The 21,298-nt window shown below is 42.8% G+C and overlaps 1 protein-coding gene across 2 annotated transcripts; it reads right to left on the reverse strand.

Annotated features, from left to right (window-relative positions):
* Window position 1: 1 nt before the first annotated feature.
* On the reverse strand, window positions 2–20,903 carry gemin5 (gem (nuclear organelle) associated protein 5). Of its 2 annotated transcripts, XM_031807648.1 has the most exons (29): window positions 20,487–20,885; window positions 19,562–19,731; window positions 19,303–19,457; window positions 18,992–19,173; window positions 17,244–17,398; window positions 16,293–16,394; window positions 16,014–16,146; window positions 15,711–15,876; window positions 15,293–15,505; window positions 15,101–15,186; window positions 14,849–14,931; window positions 14,147–14,283; window positions 13,911–13,984; window positions 13,506–13,687; window positions 13,062–13,201; window positions 12,614–12,785; window positions 12,210–12,419; window positions 11,961–12,068; window positions 11,672–11,794; window positions 10,953–11,048; window positions 4,625–4,762; window positions 4,250–4,397; window positions 3,924–4,043; window positions 3,566–3,776; window positions 3,152–3,412; window positions 2,799–2,961; window positions 445–955; window positions 250–334; window positions 2–176 (listed from the first exon to the last, which is right to left on the reverse strand). In XM_031807648.1, exons 2-29 carry the CDS (start codon window positions 19,722–19,724, stop codon window positions 15–17), a joined length of 4,479 nt encoding a protein of 1,492 aa, XP_031663508.1. In that variant the 5' UTR covers window positions 19,725–19,731; window positions 20,487–20,885; the 3' UTR covers window positions 2–14. The 2 variants fall into 2 exon arrangements, with proteins under 2 accessions (XP_031663508.1, XP_020319519.1); XM_020463930.2 differs by having other exon boundaries at window positions 17,247–17,398; window positions 19,562–20,903.
* Between the last annotated feature and the right edge of the window lie 395 nt (window positions 20,904–21,298).

Genomic DNA, 21,298 nt, shown 5'->3' on the forward strand with positions numbered 1-21,298 from the left:
AATAAAAATAACCATTAAGATAGGAATCGCTGGGCGGCTTTGCGGAGAGAGGAAGTTCCATACTTGCGGATCAAGGCCACTGCTTCATTCTTTAGGTGATCAGGAACAAGATCGGAACTCTTACTCAAATAGAGCAGAACTAAGCAGCACTCCAGAACATCTGGGTATGGATATTTCTGAAATAAAAAAATATTTTAAAGACAATGGCATCAGGAAAAAGTTCAGTAAAAAAGTATGAGGGTGTCTTACTTTGACATGTTCTGGGATGTCAGCCAACTCTTTGTGGTGCTCAGAAACCATGGCAATCAAGCAGGGTAGAGATTCAGTGTCAGCTCTGAAAAACAATCATAACTTACATCAAGTAACAAATTATTGCAGTTGTCTTTATAGTCTAAACAGTTAACTCTAATGTCCAAAGACACAATGAGAATAAATATGCTGTACCCTTGTCCTGCATCAGTGGACTCTTGGCTGTCTGTTGGAGTGGAGCCCTGGGCCGAGGTGGGCTTTTCAGTCTGTCCCTCCCCATGGCTGGCTTTAGTCTCCTGGGTTTGGCTGTGCTGGTGCACCATGGAGGCCAGTCTCTGCTGGATCTTTGCTATAGCCCTCTGTGTGGCCTGGCAGGTTGCGTGGGGCTCAGACAGCAGCACCTGGCAAGCGTTCACACACACTCCCATCTTCACGTCTCCATTCTGAGCACTCACACACCATCCCATCCCATCTCCATTTGGAGTGTCAGTAATGTGGCCGTCTAATCCATTGATGTGGTTCTCGCTGGCTGAGTGCAGTCCATTAGTCATGTCTCTCTGAGCTCCTGCTGTGTTAGTGCTGAGGCTCCACCACATGTGGTAGAGGTCCTGGTAACACACAAACGCCTCCAGGCTCCGAGCTGCAGCCAAGGCCTTCTCATCCGAGGGGTCCACCATCTTTTTGTGTTCTGAGATGGAGTCGATACCTGGCAGAGAAAGAGTAGAATTTATATGAGAATTTCACATTGGTTTAAAGGATGCATTTATTTCATACATTTGAAAGACGAGGACCATACAGCGTAAGTGTCCACACTTCCAGTGATATTGAGTACTGTAGGCACAGATTGCCCTGTTGTCACCAGGCTGTGCACATAAAAAAAAAAGTACAACTGCAGTTAAAGGGTTGGGCCTTTTTTCCTGGAATGGACTAATTCACACAGATTAAAAGTATAACAGTACATTTTATCAAACATGAGGCCTCTTGTGAATGTTATTGATAATCAACTAGGCTTATCATTGTTTAGCTGTTTTACCATTCTTGTTTTCAACACAATTTTGCTGAGATGGGCTAGTACTTTCCAGTAAATGCCATTACAGTAAATCCTTATAGCTTTCTTTTCAGTTCCCTCTCAGACATGGGAAATAAGAGCATATGGATAAGACATGGGTATACATAAAAGTATTGCCAAGACTTGAACAAACAGAACCTCCTATAGTCAGAGACTCAGACATTTCTCTGTGTTCTCCTATTGATGATCCCCCTCTACTGATGTTTTCAATATAGAACACGTAGACAGACTTACAACTCATTTCACGTCACTGCCTCAACTTGCACAAGCAGTACAGGCATGCAGTGGCCAGAACTGGCTTTGAAACAGAAGCCATTGCCAGAAGCTGCAAAGAAATAAGGGACCGATATGAAGATGGGCAGTATTACCTGAACACAGCAAGTGGGATCATATACCAGACCTTCAGTGATATGACCACCACTGGCAGCTGGACACTTGTGGGGCGCATGCACGAGAACAACAATTACGGGAAGTGCGAGGTAGGCAACCGCTGGTCCAGCCAGCAGGGCAGCAACCCTAGGGTTTGGCCGTCATTGTAAATAAGAATGTTAACGGACTTTCTTAGTTAAATAAAATAAAAACAAACCGCCAAGATGGAGAGGGGAACTGGGCCACTTTTGGAACACCAGAGGGCGCAAGCGCCAACAACTTCCAAGAGCCCTGGGTATTATGACACCATGGCTGAGGACATGTCAGTGAAGCAGGTCCCTAACAACTCCTATGGAACACTGGAACCTGGTCTCCATCCTGCTCTACCACACAGAGACACTTCCTCACCCTTCAAAAGGGAAACCAACTCTTCAAGTGTTACCCGGTGATATACAATGTAGGGTCTTGCAACAGAGGACCAGTCCTTCTTATTTACAACCACAGACACACCAGAGACTTTTATGGACCCAAGCCAAGAAATTAGTTTAAACCTGGCGTCATCACATTCAGAGCGATCAATAATGAACGAGCAGCCATGGCCATCTGCTCTGGGATTAAACCAACTGGCTGCAACTCTGAACACTACAGTATTGGAGGAGGTGGACACTTCCCTGGGGCCGCTCCTATACTAGGATGTCCATTGACTGGGATGTCCATGGACACGGCACAGGCTGGAGTGCATCTAAGGAGATCTCTGAAGCTGCCATGCCTCTTCCACCATTAAAATCCATATTAAACATGTTGTTATCAATGCATTATATTACAGTAAAACAATGTTTAATTTACTAACCATTCTGTGCCACCAACTGTATAAGATTGGTTTATGGATTTTGTATAAGACTGAAGAGAATGGCTGTTGTATGAAAAAAAATAATACCTGTTAACATATGTATTGGACATTGCTCTATGGTAGCATTTCTAAATTGAAGGTACTGTACAAATACAGTATATGTGCAAAAAATAATCCATTGTATACATTTATATTCTTATGTGTCAGTGTGTAATCCTTGCCATGGATAATAAAGATGGGTAAACTAAGATGTTGAGTCACCTTGAGGAAACAGCAGCCTACAGGTCTCTGACATCAGCAAGAAGTGACCCGCCTCATTCCCTCTGGCCACGCCCTGCAACAGCTTCTCTAGGGCCGCCCCCCAGTCACCTAGCAACCAGCTCACTGCACCCAGGGTCAGGTCAAGGGACAGCTGGATCAGAAGCTGGATGGGGACAAGAGCATTTACAATGGGTACAGATGAAAACACAGGCAGAGGCACCACTGTCTACAGAGTAGATCTTCTCCTAAATGTCTACAAACTTACAATTTCAGATTAAGATCTGTCAATATCGCTCCATCTCATCAGCAGAATAATTTCACCCCAGCCCAGCCTCTGTCCACTGATGACCTACCTGTTTCATAGGAACGTTAGGTGTTGTCTGAGGATTCTCTATAGCCTTCAGTTGTTGGTGAAGAGCTTTGAGTATCTCTGGGTTGCTGGGGGAGACAGCAAACCCTCTCTCCCACACAGCCCTCAGGGTAGCCAGGAAGCCATCTTGATTCTTACAGGGAGCAGACCAGGGATGGATGGAGGAACAGGTCCAAGTCACTATGTCGGTCCCTGTTAGACTCACAGTGAGCAGCTCAATAGTGCAGTAATGTAACCGGTGGGCCTATAGCAGAGGGGGACAGTATAGATAAAGCATGAAAATCAACACGCAACTCTTATCTGACCATGATCTATAGCTAATCAATGGGACTATATATAGCATCTTCATCTATGAGCATCTTCATCTGTAAGCATCGGCCAGTTCAGGGCAACTTACCAATAGGCTCTCATGTGTGCTGAGGAGTTGCTGTGCTCCCAGCCAATCCTGAGAGGACGCCAGGTCTTTTGCACATCTCAGGGAGAGTGAATAGGACAGGTCGCTTTCGCCAGCGATCCTCGCCAGACTAGCGGCCGTCTTCAGTGAGACAGGGTCGTTTTTCTTGGCGATGACTTTGGCTGCGTCGAAGCTGGAGTCCACGGCGAGATAACTGAGTGATAAATACACAGCGAGTTCCTTTAGCATCAAGTCAGCTATTTCGAGGAACCAGATTTTACTCTACCTGCATTGCACAGTGCACTTTTACACCAAGACGCAGTTTTATTCATGAAAATAGGTAAAGGTTAGTCTTAATTACCATTTAGCAGCAGTAGACAAGTGGCCGTCTTTCTCCAGCACAGCTGCCCATGTGGTGTAGAGCTTCTTGAGCACAGGGTCATCTGGCTGAAGCCTAGCCTTGGCCAGGGCTATGGCCTCCCTGAGAAAGCACAAACATTTCACTCACAGCTTAGAGATTACAATGATCACTCCTATTGATAGGTCAGTCAAAGGTAGCACAATCGAAAATCCTGCCACTTAGAAGTTACTCTAATGGATCCTCCTACAACACTAACTTTTTAATTCTTTATTTCATCATTTATGTGTAAAATAAACAGACGAACGTGTGTGTGTCTGCTGAATGACCTGTAGAGCTGGTGGGACTTGAGGAGGTCGATGGCCTCGTAGACCTTGTTGATGGAGAGAAGATGGGAGGCAGCCTTGAGGAACTGCTCCTGAAGACACAGCTGCTTCACATAGACCTCCACAGTCTTCAGCCACACCTGGTAACCAGCTGAGAGGGTTTCACAAGTGTCATTACACACCTGCATGCATCCATTCATACAGTACTTCACCATGTCAAAGAGCAAGAGAACAAAAAAATTATACTAATCAAAAACTAACTAAATTGACTAGTTGGTTGTTGAATCAGAACAACTTAATATTCGAAATATGCATTCTAAAATGGAATAAATATTAAAGAAATAAAACCATTTTACAATTAAAATTAGTGCCCTTTACCCATAGGTGCAACTGAGAGCAGGTGATCACTCAGCTCTCCTTTCTCAGTGGCCACCTGCAGAGCTCCAGCGATGTCACCTTTCCATAGTCTCAGGTACACCGCAGACTCATAGTGACCTGCCTCCACATGGCCCTCCTCTACAGGATTCAAAGGGACACCACAACATAAGAAGAATGGAAGTGATTTGTCAGTCACCTTTTATCCGCGCACACACACACACGCACAGTGCAGTCGGAAAGTATTCAGTCCCTTTCACTTGATCAACATTTTGTTACGTTACAGCTGTATTCTAAAATGGATTAAAGAAATTTACATCTACACACAACACACCCCACAATGACAAAGCGGAAACAGGTTTAGAAATGTAACAACATTTATTGCAAAAAAAAAATACAGAAATAACTTATTTACATAAATATTCAGCCCCTTTACTCAGTACTTTGTTGAAGCACCTTTGGCAGCGATCACAGCCTTCAGTGTTCTTGGGTATGACGCTACAAGCTTTGTACACCTGTATTTGGGGATCCCATTTTTCTCTGCAGATCCTGGGTAGCGTCGCTGCACAGCTATTTCCAGGTCTCTCCAGAGATGCTCAATTGGATTCAAGTCTTGGCTCTGGCTGGGCCACTGAAGGACATTTAGAGACTTGTCCCGAAGCAACTCATGCATCGTCTTGGCTGTGTTTATTTATTTATTTTATTTAACCAGGTAGGCTAGTTGAGAACAAGTTCTCATTTACAACTGCGACCTGGCCAAAATAAAGCAAAGCAGTTCGACACATACAACAACACAGAGTTACACATGGAATAAACAAACATACAGTCGATTATACAGTAGAAAAAGTCTATCTACAGTGTGTGCAAATTAGGTAAGATAAGGGAGTTAAGGCAACAAATAGGCCATGGTGGCGAAGTAATTACAATATACAAATTAAACACTGGAGGGATAGATATGCAAGTAGAGATACTGGGGTGCAAAGGAGCAAGATATATAAATAACAGTATTGAGGTGAGGTAGTTGGATGGGATATTTACAGATGGGCTATGTATAGGTGCAGTGACAGGTGAGCTGCTCTGACAGCTGGTGCTTAAAGCTAGTGAGGGAGAGATGAGTCTCCAGCTTCAGTGATTTTTGCAGTTCGTTCCAGTCATTGGCAGCAAAGAACTGGAAGGAAAGGCAGCCAAATTAGGAATTGGCTTTGGGGGTGACCAGTGAGATATACCTGCTGGAGCACGTGCTAAGAGTGGGTGCTGCTATGGTGACCAGTGAGCTGAGATAGGGCGGAGCTTTACTTAGCAAAGACTTGTAGATGACATGGAGCAAATGGGTTTGGCGACGAGTTTGAAGCGAGGGCCAGCCAACGAGTGTACAGGTTGCAGTGGTGGGTAGTATATGTGACTTTGGTGACTAAATGGATGGCACTGTGATAGACTGCATCCAATTTGTTGAGTAGACTGTTGGAGGCTATTTTGTAAATTACGTCGCCGAAGTCGAGTATCGGTAGGGTGGTCCGTTTTATGAGGGTATGTTTGGCAGCATGAGTGAAGGATGCTTTGTTGCGAAATAGGAAGCCGATTCTAGATTTAACTTTGGATTGGGGATGCTTAATGTGAGTCTGGAATGAGAGTTTACAGTCTAGCCAGACACCTAGGTATTTGTAGTTGTCAGAACCGTCCAGAGTAGTGATGCTGGATGGACAGGCGGGCAGGTGCATGTAGCGAACGGTTGAAGAGCATGCACTTAGTTTTACTTGCGTTTAAGAGCAGTTGGAGGCCACGGAAGGAGAGTTGTATGGCATTGAAGCTTGTCTGGAGGTTAGTTAACACGGTGTACAAAGAAGGGCCAGAAGTATACAGAATGTTGTCGTCTGCGTAGAGGTGGATCAGAGAATCACCAGCAGCAAGAGCGACATCATTGATGTATACAGAGAAGAGAGTCGGCACGAGAATTGAACCCTCCCCCATAGAGACTGCCAGAGGTCCGGACAACAGGCCCTCCGATTTGACACACTGAACTCTACCTGAGATGTAGTTAGTGAACCAGGCGGGGTAGTAATTTGAGAAACCAAGGCCGTTGAGTCTGCCGATAAGAATGTGGTGGTTGACAGAGTCGAAAGCCTTGGCCAGGTCGATGAATACGGCTGCACAGTAATGTCTCTTATCGATGGCGGTTATGATATCGTTTAGGACCTTGAGCGTGGCTGAGGTGCACCCATGACCAGCTCTGAAAACAGATTGCATAGAGGAGAAGGTACGGTGGGATTCGAAATGGTCGGTGATCTGTTTGTTAACTTTCGTAAACCTTAGAAAGGCAGGGTAGGATAGATATAAGTCTGTAGCAGTTTGGGTCTAGAGTGTTACCCCCTTTGAAGAGGGGGATGACTGTGGCAGCTTTCCAATCTTTGCGAATCTCAGACAATACGAAAGAGAGGTTGAACAGGCTAGTAAATAGGGGTTGCAACAATTTTGCCAGATCATTTTAGAAAGAGAGGGTCCAGATTGTCTAGCCTGGCTGATTTGTAGGGGTCCAGATTTTGCAGCTCTTTCAGAACATCAGCTATCTGGACTTGGGTGAAGGAGAAATGGGGAGGCTTGGGCGAGTTGCTGTGGGGGGTTGCAGGGCAGTTGACTGGGGTAGGGGTAGCCAGGTGTAAAGTATGTCCAGCCGTAGAAAAATGCTTATTGAGATTTTCAACTATAGTGGATTTATCGGTGGTGACAATGTTTCCTAGCCTCAGTGTGCTTAGTATCGTTGTCCTGTTGGAAGATGAATCTTCACCCCAGTCTGACGTCCTGAGTGCTCTGGAGCAGGTTTTCATCAAGGATCTCTCTGTACTTGACTCTGTTCATCTTTGCCTCGGTCCTGGCTAGTATCCTTGTCCCTGAGGCTGAAACACATCCACATAGCATGATGCTTCCATCAACATGCTTCATCGTAGGGATGGTGCCAGGTTTCCTCCAGATATGACGCTTGGCATTCAGGTCAAAGAGTTCAATGTTGGTTTCAACAGACCAGATCATCTTGTTTCTCATGGTCTGAGTTTCTTCAGGTGCCTTTTGGCAAACTCCAAGCAGGCTGTCATGTGCCTTTTACTGAGGAGTGCCTTCCGTCTGGCCACTCTACCATAAAGGACTGATGGGTGAAGTGCTGCAGAGATGGGTGCCCTTCTGGAATGTTCCCCCTTCTCCACAGAGGAACTCTGGAGCTCTATCAGAGTGACGATCGGGTTCTTGGTCACCTCCCTGACCAAGGACCTTCTCCCCTGATTGCTCAGTTTGGCCAGACAGTCAGCTCTAGGAAGAGTCATGGTGTTTCCAAACTTCTTCCATTTAAGAATGATGGAGGGCACTGTGTCCTTGGGGACCTTCAAAGCTGCAGATATTATTTGGTACCCTACCCCAGGTCTGTGCCTCGACACAATCCTAGCTTGGAGCTCTACCGACAATTCCTTCGACCTGATGGCTTGGTTTTTACTCTGACATGTACCGCCAACTGTGGGACGTTATACAGACAGGTGTAACGTAACAAAATGTTCAAGGGAAGGGGTCTGAATATTTTCCAAATGCACTGTATATACAGTAAGGTTTATAGACACCCTTTCAAATGAGGGGAATTGGCCATTTCATCCACACCAGTTGTCCACATACTTTATGGTCATGTAGAGTGTGTGAAATATACACACACATACATATATATATACACACACACACAGTACCAGTCATAAGTTTGGACACCTACTCATTCAAGGGTTTTTCTTTATTTTTACTATTTTCTACATTGTAGAATAATAGTGAACACATCGAAACTATGAAATAACACATATGGAATCAGGTAGTAACCCCCCCCCCAAAAAGTGTTAAATCTAAATATATTTTTCATTTGAGATTCTTCAAAGAAGCCACCCTTTGCCTTGACAGCTTTGGACACTTGGCATTCTCTTAACCAAATTCATGAGGTAGCCACCTGGAATGCATTTCAATTAACAGATGTGCCTTGTTAAAAGTTAATTTGTGAAATGTATGTCCTTCTTAATGCGTTTGAGCCAATCAGTTGTGTTGTGACAAGGTAGGGATGGTATACAGAACATAGCCCTATTTAGTAAAAGACCAAGTCCATATTATGGCAATAACAGCTCAAATAAGCAAAGAGAAATGAAAGTCCATCATTACTTCAAGACATGAAGGTCAGTCACTGTGGAACACTTCAAGAATTTTGTAAGTTTCAAGTGCAGTCGCAAAAACCATCAAGCGCTATGATAAAACTGGCTCTCATGAGGACTGCCACAGGACAGGCAGACCCAGAGTTACCACTGCTGCAGACTTTACCAGCCTAACAAATTGCAGCCCAAATTAATTATTCAGAGTTCAAGTAACCTTCACATCAACTGTTCAGAGGAAACTGCGTGAATCAGGCCTTCATGATCGATCACTGCAAAGAAACCACTACCAAAGGACACCAATAAGAAGAAGAGACTTGCTTGGGCCAAGAAACACGAGAAATGGAAATTAGACCGGTGGAAATCTGTCCTTTGGTCTGATGAGTCTTTGTGAGACGCAGAGTAGGTGAACGAATGATATCCACATGTGTGGTTCCAAACGTGAAGCATGGAAGTGGAGGTGTGATGGTGTGCTTTGCTTTTGGGATTTATTTATTTCCAATTCAAGGCACACAACCAGCATGGCTACCACAGCATTCTGCAGCGATATGCCATCGCATCTGGTTTGCGATTAGTGGAACTATCACTTGTTTTTCAACAGGACAAAGATCCAACACTCCCCCAGGCTGTGTAAGGGCTATTTGACCAAGAAGGAGAGTTATGGAGTGCTGCATCAGATGACCTGGCCTCCAGTCACCCACCTCAACCCAATTGAGATGGTTTGGGATGAGTTGGAACGCAGAGCGAAGGAAAAGCAGCCAACAAGTGCTCAGCATGTGGGAACTCCTTCAAGACTATTGGAAAAGCATTCAAGGTGAAGCTGGTTGAGAGAATGCCAAGAGTATGCAAAGCTGTCATCAATGCAAAGGGTGTCTAATTCGAAGATTCTAAAATTAATTTTGATTAGTTTATAAAAATAATAAAAATAAAAAAGTGGGTTACTTCATGTTATTTCATAGTTTTGATGTCTTCATTCTTATTGTACAATGTAGAATATAGTAAAAATACAGAAAAACCCTGGAATGAGTAGGTTCCCAAACTTTTGACTGGTACTGTATATACACACATACATGTACACACAGACACATAGAGAAAGCATTATAACACATGTATATGTATTATGAAAGTGTTATAATAAGTGCTATTCACTTCTTGGATATAGGGGGCGCTCTTTTAAATTTATGGATAAAAAACGTTCCCGTTTTAAACAAGATATTTTGTCACGAAAAGATGCTCGACTATGCATATAATTGACAGATTTGGAAAGAAAACACTCTGACGTTTCCAAAACTGCAAAGATATTGTCTGTGAGTGCCACAGAACTAATGCTACAGGCGAAACCAAGATGAAATTTCATAGAGGAAGTGCCCCAGATTTTGAATGCGTTGTGTTCCAATGTCTCCTTATATGGCTGTGTATAGGTCACGAATGAGCTTAGACTTTCTGTCATTTCCCCAAGGTGTCGACAGCATTGTGACGTATTTGTAGGCAAATCATTGGAAGATTGACCTTAAGAGACTACATCTACCAGGTGGCCGCTTGGTGTCCTCCGTTGCAATTATTGCGTAATCTCCAGCTGCGTGTATTTTTTGTTTGCTTCGAGGAGAAACACAGGCTGCCACGAATGATTTATCATCTAATAGATATGTGAAAAACACCTTGAGGATTAATTCTAAACAACGTTTGCCAACGGAGCGATTTCTCCTACACAAGTAATCTTTTTGGAAAAACTGAACTTGCTATCTAACTGAGAGTCTCCTCATTGAAAACATCCGAAGTTCTTCAAAGGTAAATGATTTTATTTGAAAGCTTTTCTTGTTTTTGTGAAAATGTTGCCTGCTGAATGCTAGGCTTAATGCTATGCTAGCTATCAATACTCTTACACAAATGCTTGTGTAGCTATGGTTGAAAAGCATATTTTGAAAATCTGAGATGACAGTGTTGTTAACAAAAGGCTAAGCTTGTGAGTGAATATATTTCTTTCATTTCATTCTTTCATTTGCAATTTTCATGAATAGTTAACGTTGCGTTATGGTAATGAGCTTGAGGCTATAATTACGCTCCCGGATACGGGATTACTCGACGCTAGAGGTTAAAGTGTTAAAAAAGTATGTAATCGCTATGAACGTGTAATAACAATCATATAATACAACATAAGTTAGTGTACTCACCCTCCTCTTGGAACATCCTATAGAGGGCATCTCTGTCTGCGAACAGACCCAGTTGGATGTGATCTCCCAGGCCTGGGACACAGTGGGCTGGAGAGGCTGAGGACAGACAGGGATGGACAAAGACAGGGTCAGAGTCAAACGCTGCTCTATGGAGGACAGAAAAAAAATGACCACTTATCTTTCTGGACCATGTCTCATGAATCTAATGATGCAGACTTAAATAAAGACAAATCCGGGTGCTTTTTTTTTTATCCCGGCGCCTACACATGAAAATGTAGTCAGGAAACAATAGTTGAGTACATGTTCATTGTTTTGGTCAGGGTTCCCCAACTGGGGTTTATTTGCCCCCCTATGTTCTGAGCAAAAAAACAGACTAAAAACATCAGGAAATCAGCGCCAAGTGATTTTAATTTAAGAAATCTGTTCCTATATCTATATATATATTCCTACGCATAATAGAGAGACACGTGATCGTATACAAATGTAAGTGAGGTTTGAAATGATTACTTTTTAGTCAAAAATAACTGTTAGGGCTTCTTGCAGTCAATTTGCAGTCTACCACCTATTTGTAATTATGTTCTGGCCTCCGACCCCCAAATAAATCGTCCCACAGTTGAATCTAGCTGATGATCCCTGATATAGGTCCTCAAAAGGTGTAGCTACTGGGATACATGTCTAATCTTGTAGTATAATCCAGATAAGGATGGATTGAGTCTCACCCTCAGAGTGCCTGACTGTTGCCAGGTTGAGACAGTCCTGCTGGAGGTCTTCTCTGGGGCGGTGGTCCATGGAGGTACTGAGGGGCAGCATGGAGCGAGGTTTCCTCTTCTTCAGAGTCACCTCTGGAGGAAAGACAGACCGCAAGAGGGGTTGGAGTGGATGGAGACGGATACTTCCACTTGTCATTTAATAAAGGGCCCTATGTTTTTCTTGGTTAGTTCACGTGGTTAGGAAAAACTCTGTGCCCTATGAACAATTTTCTTCGTGTATTTTGATTCCATACAGTACCTGTTTTCTCCACTTTTTTTATTTCTTTCTTTACAGTGAGTAAGGATTTCCCTCCATTTTGTACTTTCTCCATCACAGGTCTTTCCATCTGATTACTGGATGAAGAGACTAAAATGAAAAGAGTAGTATGTGTGAGCTGTATGACATTGTCATTATTTAAGGATTGTATATGGCAGATGCAATTGAAGGAGATGACTGGATTGAGACAGACTGAATGTAATAGTAGATTGGACATGACTGCAGTGCTACCTGTCACTGAGGAGATGCTAGTGGTCTCGCTCTCCTCCTCCTCCTCCTCGTTGTCAGATGGTCTTTCTCCTGGTGCCGGGGACGCCCCTCCTTTATTCCCATCTCCAATTAGAGACAAGCTCTCCTCCGCCCTTGCTCCTCCTTTCCCAGTTGCCTTCTTCTTCTTCTTGGCCTTTAACTTGGCCTTAACTTGGTCAAATGTCTTTTTCGCTAAGAAGAGAAATACATTTTTACCTTTGTATTATTATTATTAGAACAATATACAATTCATTGCACTCTAAATGTTATGGATCTTTACAATCAAATATATGAAAATGATCAAATGTTGACCATTTACACAACCAGCAACATTCTAAAAAGCAACGTTGTGAATAAAACTAAAAAAAAAAAAAATGTTTTGTTACTTTTGGGGGGCTTGGTGAATTCCTGCTTGGACACAGCCCACTCCTGCACAGTGAAGTCATCTGCTCCCGTCCAGACCAGGTCCGGGTCCACAGGAGACCACTGGACACACAGCAGCCGGCCCCTGTGACCCCTGTAGTTGCACAGCCCCTCCTCCTTCTGCACGTCCCACACCTGGGGACCATATAGATTTAATTTGCTATAAATGGCACAGGTACAGCCAACTAGCACTAGCAAACGCTACCTAGCAACAACAAAAAAGAAACGATACTTGGAGTCCATGTATCGATATAATAAAATCGATCAAAATAATATTGCGACATGCAACTATATCAATTTTCCCCCCATCACTATATAGAACCACATGGAAGAAAACAGTAGGCACTAGTAAAAGGTGTAAAGGCTGGGTCCGTGTAGCTGTCGTTAGGTAAATAACACATTGAGACGGACCTGTGCTGTACCGTCGTAACAGACGGTGACCAGTCTCCCGTCGTGGTGGGGGCTCCAGGCCAGGCCAGTGATCTTGGCTGTGTGACCCGCCAGGCTCCGATACGCCTCGGTCATCACAACGGGAATCTCTGGAGGAGTCTCTGAACAAAGAAAAACAGTGACCACTTCAAAATACTGTGAAATTAACCAGAAATGGCTAACTCCTGCATAGCAAAAACATCTTCCAAGGTCATTAGTTATCATAGCTACCGTTCACAATGAGACCTCCGCTGGCCTACTGCTGTCTCTACATCCCATATTACCCTCACTGCAACATACCTTGAGATATGCACACTTGTCTTTCACACAGATCAGACAACATATCAATAGAATATTTAAGTTAAACACTCAGATCTCAAAATAAGATTCAGCTCTTAGAATACACCCCTGGGGAACTCTCTTCACCTATGACAGTGCGGAGGTCGTGGACATAGACCAAGGCGTTGCTGGACCCAGAGGCCAGGAGGTACTGCAGCTCGGGCAGGGAACTGTGGTCATGGTGCCAGCGCAGCACGTTGATGATCTTATGGTGCTGCTGGATGGTACACAGCAGCTTGAGAGTCGGAGCCTGGTATACCTCTACAGACCTGAAAGAGACAAAGCCAGGAAATATAGTTAGCCCCATATCATTTCAAGCACTTTGTGACCTCCTGTAAATGAATACATAAATAAAATCTACCACATTACAGTAAATGCATCATTACAGCTGTTGTCTTATTTTAGATAGGCACTCAATCATTCTAGACGACAGTTGGTTCCAGGCAATTCTCCAGGCCAATATACACAGTTTAAGGGAATGAGAGGACTCACCCGTCCTCATTGCCGATGGCCACAACTTTACCATCTGGTTTCCAGCTGAGATCTGTGTGGGGTGACAGCTTGTGCTGCAGAAAAGAGAACATGACCTTCAAAACCTATTCAAATTACCAACATTATATTCAATTGCACATCGCCACATGCAGTGATTGGGTAAAATACTTAAGGAATTAAGTAGAGGATTTTGCTGAAAAGGAAATGCATAAATATAGATAGCCTTTCCATCTCACCTTGATGCTGTTGGTGTCCTTGATGACCCTGTCAATGTCTGTGGCCTCTCCCGCCAGTTTCCAGGGGTCATGCTGTAGGATGATGCCCTCTCCAGCACAGCTATACAGGCTGTAGGACAGACGGTCTCCTGTTCCACCTGGATGACACGCTGACTGTTATACACTGTTCCAGCACCCCCTTGTCTTACTTATTCACACACAATCATACTCATCCAGCGTATAGTATGGTATATTATCTGATGGTTGCAGAGTCTGACAACACTAATCAGTTATTGATAACCCTCAAGACGTCACATCTCAATCTCAATGTCCACATGACATTCTGGAGCCTTTCCAGCAGAAAGTGTCTAAACAAATTAACAGGTCTTTGTTGGTTTAGAAACCATCAGCAGATCTTTCTCACAGGAGCAATTATGTTTACTGCTTCAAAAGACTGAATGACTGATACGGTAATCAAAATGTCATCTGCCGGCAGCTGGTAAAATGTACGTTCCACCATCTTCATTTCCCAATGAATGGCTCAGGGAGAGAGACAATTGTTTTCGCAACTCCTTGAATTATGGAGTATATTTTAAAAAGTGTCAAGAGATGCATGCTTTCTGCTGACTCATGGCTTTGGCACAACGTCCACTCAGAGAAGTTGCTGGGTTAGAGGGTGCTCAGCATACAGTACACACACACTTACACTTATTAAGAGCTTACCAAATGACAGAGGAGGGACTGGGGGTCCCCAGGCTAATGTGTACACAGTCTTTTTGTGATAAGTGCTGGATACCTGAGGCGGTCTGGAAACAACACAATAAAGACCTTTCATTAACGCCATAACAGACATGAAATGTCATTATCTTGGTGAGAAGTGTTGATAATCACTAACAGTATGGATTTGATTAAACCGCCAACATACAGTATCTCAGATACTAGAGTTAAGAGAAAGTTGTAGATGAAGAGTTTTACTTGTTAGAGAAAGCATCGTAAATGCCAACTTTGCCGTCATCGGTTCCAAAAGCTAAGGATCCTTCTTTTGTTGGATGCCAGGACAACTGTAATGAACAAAGACTTGTCAAACACACACACGCTAGCCATATTCAGTTTTACCATAAACCATTAGTCAATAACTGATATCAATAAGCCCTAAGAGTCTCTTACCGCTGTGACTTTGGACTTGATGCCCTGCCAGAAGGTCTTGGTGTCGTACTTGTTCTGGATTGAGAGGGTGCTCCAAACGCGGATCATGCCGTCTCCCACCCCCAGGGCCAAGCAGCCCGTACCCACAGGAGAGAAGGCCAGGGTGTACACAAACCCCCCCAGGGTGGGAAGGGTCCAGCAGCAGTCCAACGACGACAGATCCCAGCATTTTATCTGGAATAATGATAAGCGAATTTGTGAGAAATTCTGTAATCACTCTCGGCACATATGCACGCTAAGTACTGCTCATAAACCGCATGTTTGATTGACCACTTATAGGGCCCAATTTCACACCATACTCAAAGTGTCACTGTTGTCAATAGACAGTCAGTAAATTGCTTGCTAAAGCTACATCGAGAGGGTTTAACCCTCATCTCACCTCTCTGTCCATTGAGGTGCTGAGCAGGAGCTCTCTGTTGTCCTGAACACACACTGAGCTCATGTTGAACACAATCCTGCTGTGGTTCTGGCCCTCTGAGGATGCTCCTAACAGGCTCCACTTCTGCTTGCCTCCCTTGGTGAGGTCCCACAAGATCAGCTCACCCCTTCACATACAGGGGGATGTTAGTACAGTCTGGGCAAAACGAATGATCAAAAGAATTAAGTATTAGCGAGTTACCGACTAAAACATATTTATCACAATTAACTGTACCATCCTCAATTATGTTTTTATAGTTCATACCCAAAGCAGCTTGACACGACTTGCGTTGGCTTCCCCTTGGGCCAGTGCACAGTGAGCCAGAGTCTCTCCTTGACCGCAGGATCCACCCCTGTCCCTCGTCTCTTCAGGAACGGTAGCTTCATGGTCATCACACCTGACAGAGAGAGACATAATCATCGTTAACTCCAAGAGATGGGACCCTCTTAAAGAGCATACTGCACAAACTCTCAATAGTAGTATGATACGCAGATAGAGCTATGGAGGATGCAGGTTGTTAACTCAGTTAGGATATCATCTCACCTTTGCCCTTCAGCGTGCTCCAGATTCTTATGGTTTGGTCCTTGCTCCCAGATGCAAGATAACATCCCTTTTCTTTGCCCTCGGTCATCCCATTGGTCGTTTCTGAAAATATAATTTTAATTATACGTAACAAATTAAAGTGATTTACATAAAATAATAATAAAACAGTAATAACAAAGAAGCAAAAAGACAAGAGAAAGGACAATGAAAAAGAAAAGCTAATTAAACTCATACATTAAAAGAAACTGAAATCCTGATCTCCTATGGCAGACCATTCAAAAGTCTAGGGGCCCTAAAGGGCAAAAGCTCCCTGTTTTCAACCTAGACTTTGGAATAGTCTGCCAGAGATGATCAGGATTTCAGTGTCTTTTAATGTATGAGTGCCAGTGCCTTGCCAGAGGATCTCCGGCTGCTTCCTGATTCGTAGGGAGATAAAAGATCCGATATAGGATGAGGCTAAAACAAGCCTTAAACGTGTAGTACAATTTTCTATTATTTTCAAAGTGACAGGTAGGTAGCCAGCTAAGAGAAGCTAAAATAGGTGTGATATGGTAATGGCTACACTTCCTAGTGCTTCTTAAAAGCCAAGCTGCATTTTGAACTTACTATAGACAGAGTGATTTCTGACTGAGTTACAGTAATATAGGTGTGAGGAAATAAAAGCATGCATAACTTTCTCCAGATCAGTGACTGAAATAAAATACTTGACTTTAACTATATTTGTTAGATGAGCAGGACTGGACAACCTTCTTCACATGCAGCTCGAGGTTTAGGTCAGGGTAAAAAAAAAGACACCAAGGTTTCTGGCCTTAGGCTTTACATTGGTGGACAAAGGGGTAAAACGTATCTTAAAAACATTGATGACTAAAAATAGATAGTTCTCTCATCATGCCACTTGTCACTGACTGAATACATTTAGGATGGCTCGGCACAGCATCTTTCATAACACACCACCTGTGTTGTCGTCTACTCTGCTGTAAAGCACCTCCTCATTGGGTAGTGGAGCCCAGGCCAGGGCGTGGATCTCGTCGTCATGGCCACGGAGACGATGCACCACCTCACCTTTCTTACTGACGTCAATCAGCACAATCATGCCATCTTTGTACCTAAGAGAGATTAAGATACATAACCATATGTAATGTTTTCCTGGGAAGTAATTTGTCACTGGTATTTGCTGTTCGTGATGCATATCGATGGATGCTGTGAAATGTACTAGGGCTGACCCCAATTATTTAACGGGTCGATAGGCTGTTGGTCACCCTAGAATTTTTTATTTATTTTTATTTTTTATTTTATTACTTCAACCTAGATTTTTGTTGTTGTTGTCGAGCAGTAGAAAATATCATTATATATTAGTTTTTAATGGCACACGAGACACCCATCTTATTGACGCCCATCTCAGGGATCTAATCCATTGCGGAGGCTGTGGGATGGGACAGTCCAAGAAGGGGAATGTGGCTGCACAAGGCACATCTCTCTCCAGAATGCACTTTCCAGCCATTGTGCACATTCATTGTTTCATAACTTCATTGTGTGAACTGTTTGCGTTTGATTGTTAGTGTACATCAATTCCCCATTACATATATTGCCAGTAGTATATTTACCGTTAATTCCTAATCTACAATGTTTGTTTGGTTACTGTAATGTCTGTTAATGCATTAAATATATTATTACTCCAGTATTTTACTGTTCTCATTGTCAGAGTGGATACATTGTTTGCAGAGCGCACAACCTATGCTACACAAGAAACACATTTTGGTTAATTTTATTCCATTCATGAGTTTTGTAAATTTAGTCAGTCTTTTGTTTGGAGCGCTCCTGTCAATGTTGAGTAAGGACGCGCACCTGATTACGCTTTGAAGTAGGCCTATAGGCTACCTGGCCGGTGCACAAATGTAGGAATATAAATGTGCCGATTTGGGGATCTGAACATATTTCTGATTGCAAGGAGCTTCAGGCCGGAGCCAAGTTAATAGTTGATACAATATTTGAAGTTCGTTGCAGACATGCCATGCCAATGTGACTTATAGGATATTTATATTTCAACTCAAGATATTTTCTACCTGCAGGCTGGAATGTTTTTCTTTGTTAGCTTTATAGGCTTTTTTTTTTTTACATAGTTGGCAATGGGAGTTACTTTTTGGGTTTGTATAATATTCATCGAATTTTGATTAACCACATGACAATGATGTTGAAATACCGAAGACGTTATTATAAATTCAATGAAACTGTTATAAAATATGCATAAGAAAACCATAACTGGCACACAGATCGATAGAAATTGTAAGATAAATTGGCATTCCACATGAGAAAGTTTGCAGACTTCTCGTGTAGCCTATTGCCAGCAACTTCAGGAGAGTAACGACAGAATTTGGGAAAGCCAGTAGGAGTGGGAGGATGGTCGGGACATGTTACATTTTCTTCTTCTTCTGTTTATCTTGATCTCTAGCTCCCCTTTGAGTAATTTGTGTCTTATTTCATCAAACAGTGAGCTTAAAGCATCAGACAGCTCATTGCATATATTGTTTATTTTATTAAAACACATAGGGTGTATATTTACATGGAAAAATACACGTTTTGAGCAGACGACTTTCGGTCGACCAAGATTTTTTTTTTGTCGTGGACAGCCCTAAAATGTACACTTCTCAGCATAAGCAATTGTTGTGCATGCATGCACCACTAGAGGTTAAATATCATACCCCACAGCAACATAGTGCCAGTTGTGAGGGGAGCAGGACAGGCAGAAGATATTCCTTGGTTCGGGGAAGAAGCTTTGAGATTCACCAGTGTTGTACTGGTAGCAGACCACAATGCCCTTCTCATCCCCTGACACCACAAGGTTCTTTTCCCCAGGGGACCAGTGGAGGGCTGTGATGGTGTTCTGTACACATAATAGACTTAGATACATTTTCTCATAGAAAAAGTTTTTCAAAGTATTGTATCTTAAACCTGGGAGTGAGAGACAAGATGGAATCAACACTATTCAAAAAGGTCTCAGAGTGGAACTTACCTGGTGAGTTTTATGCTCCTTTACCAGGACCTTCTCATTTGTGTCCCAGAATTTAACAGTCCCATCATCAGAAGTACTGGCACAATTATGGCTTTGGCCGGGATGCTGGCAGAATGAGAAGCCAGACACTCTCTCTCTGTGGCCAACCAGTTCACCTGAAAGCAAGACAAATTATAATTAGCCATGTTTATTTGATACATGTCCACTGACTGACTTCTAGAACACACAATGGCTAACATAAGAATAATAGGGTACTTACCAACAACTGTAGAGGATGATGCTGTAACGTCAACCAAATATATGGTGTTTTTAGCTCCAAACGCCAATATACCCTTGTCATTCGTGTCACTGCATCGCGAAGAGTACCAGTTTGGAGAGGCTGGAAGAAGTCTCTCGTGCATTGTGAAAGGAGTAATCGACATTCAGAATCTAAATTGATATACAGTAAATCAAAATCTATTCACATCACTCGGGAATAAAGAACTATTCAAAAGCACATGTCTTATTCAAGTGGAGCGTTCATGCTGCATCATAAACAGAACGAAAGCCGTATGATTGACCCAATTGTCGTAAAGAGTACGGAACCAGAGAAGGGTTAAACTATGTCAGTATGCTTGCCTTTTTTTCCTTCGCATTTGATAAATACATTTTGTCTTATCAGCTCATATTTGTATATTATGCATTTTAATAATTGACTGTATATGAAGATTTTAACAATGATAAAACGAAACCACAACAAGAACAGTACAGTATGAAGATAGGCTAAACGCGAGCTGTGTTCGAATACTTATACTAACTGCACTAACCATACTATTTGCGACGTATTTGAGTATGTAGTATGCTTATTGGTTATATCATGGATATCGTACTAAATACGCCAACATACGAAATATTCAAGCAGTGCACACTATGTACGTGCTTTTAGGGCCATAATGCTAATTCTTCAGAGAAGGGCGTGACTTCACAACGGTTTCAGATTTCAAGAAAATTGTGGAATATATGCAGCCGAAGTCCGACGATATCAGATACAATTTCATTGCTGACAATTATGACAAATGTTAAGAAATGTAGAGCATTGTAATAAAGTATTTACTTTTCAAATATATTACGTTGGCTGACGTGTTAGCTACGCTATCCTTACGAATTGTAGCATATCATTAAAGCAGTACTATTGTTGTCTCTACCTTCTTGCCATTGTGCTGTTGTCTGTGCGCAACCATGTTTGTACCGTTTTGTGTTGCTACCGTGTTATGTTGTCGTTTTAGGTCCCTCTTGTCGTGACGTTTGTATTGTCCTATATTTTAATTTAAAGCATTTTAAATCCCAGCCCCCATCCCCGCAGGAGGCATTTGTCTTTTGGTAGGCCGTCATTGTAAGTAAGAATTTGTTCTCAACTGACTTGCCTAGTTAAATAAAAAGTAAAACTTGGGGCTCCCGAGTGATGTTAGCTAGTACCAATACATCGAACTTGCCAGTATATTAACTATATGTCATTCTTAGCTAAGAGTTATAGTCTTTGTGCGTTCGCGATGGTCATTGTTAATTCGAGAGCGCAATAACGGATTAATTTACGAACACTCGACACCAGTTGAATATGGCCAGTGTCACCTGTTGTATTCGGCACGTGACAAATATAATTTGAAATATGGTAGAGGAAGCCCACTGGCCTAAAGTGGGAGAAGATGGAAAGCGATAGATTTGGGCCGACATTCTGGAAATGTTCTCATCATTAAACATTTGATTCCAATACAGTTTGTTGTTTCCAGAGTGGGCTACGTTTTGAAGACTTGACCCTTTGCAAACGCTCCCCTATGAAATATGCAAATGAATGCTAGAACGCACCAGTGGGATTTCTCTTGCTTGGCTCTGCCCACCTCCTTGCTTGTTCTGCCCACTATGACTAATTTGTTCCCATTGGAAAAGTATTTGGTTTTAGCGGTCATTTGGTTTTATCTTCATACTGTATATCTTCATACTGTTAGAGTTGCGTAAATTC

This window comes from Oncorhynchus kisutch, linkage group LG28 (assembly GCF_002021735.2).
Source record: "Oncorhynchus kisutch isolate 150728-3 linkage group LG28, Okis_V2, whole genome shotgun sequence".
Taxonomy (NCBI): domain Eukaryota; kingdom Metazoa; phylum Chordata; class Actinopteri; order Salmoniformes; family Salmonidae; genus Oncorhynchus; species Oncorhynchus kisutch.

Bases quoted from the DNA above. Each gene is read 5' to 3' on its own strand.
- gemin5 (XM_031807648.1), bottom strand. From the start codon at position 19,724: ATGTCGATTACTCCTTTCACAATGCACGAGAGACTTCTTCCAGCCTCT. The intron at 17,399-18,991 runs GTATGATATTTA...AATCTCTCTTAG, and splicing joins TGGCACTATGTTGCTGTGGG to GTACAAAGATGGCATGATTG. The intron at 11,795-11,960 runs GTACTGTATGGA...TCTTTCCTCCAG, and splicing joins AAAAAAAGTGGAGAAAACAG to AGGTGACTCTGAAGAAGAGG.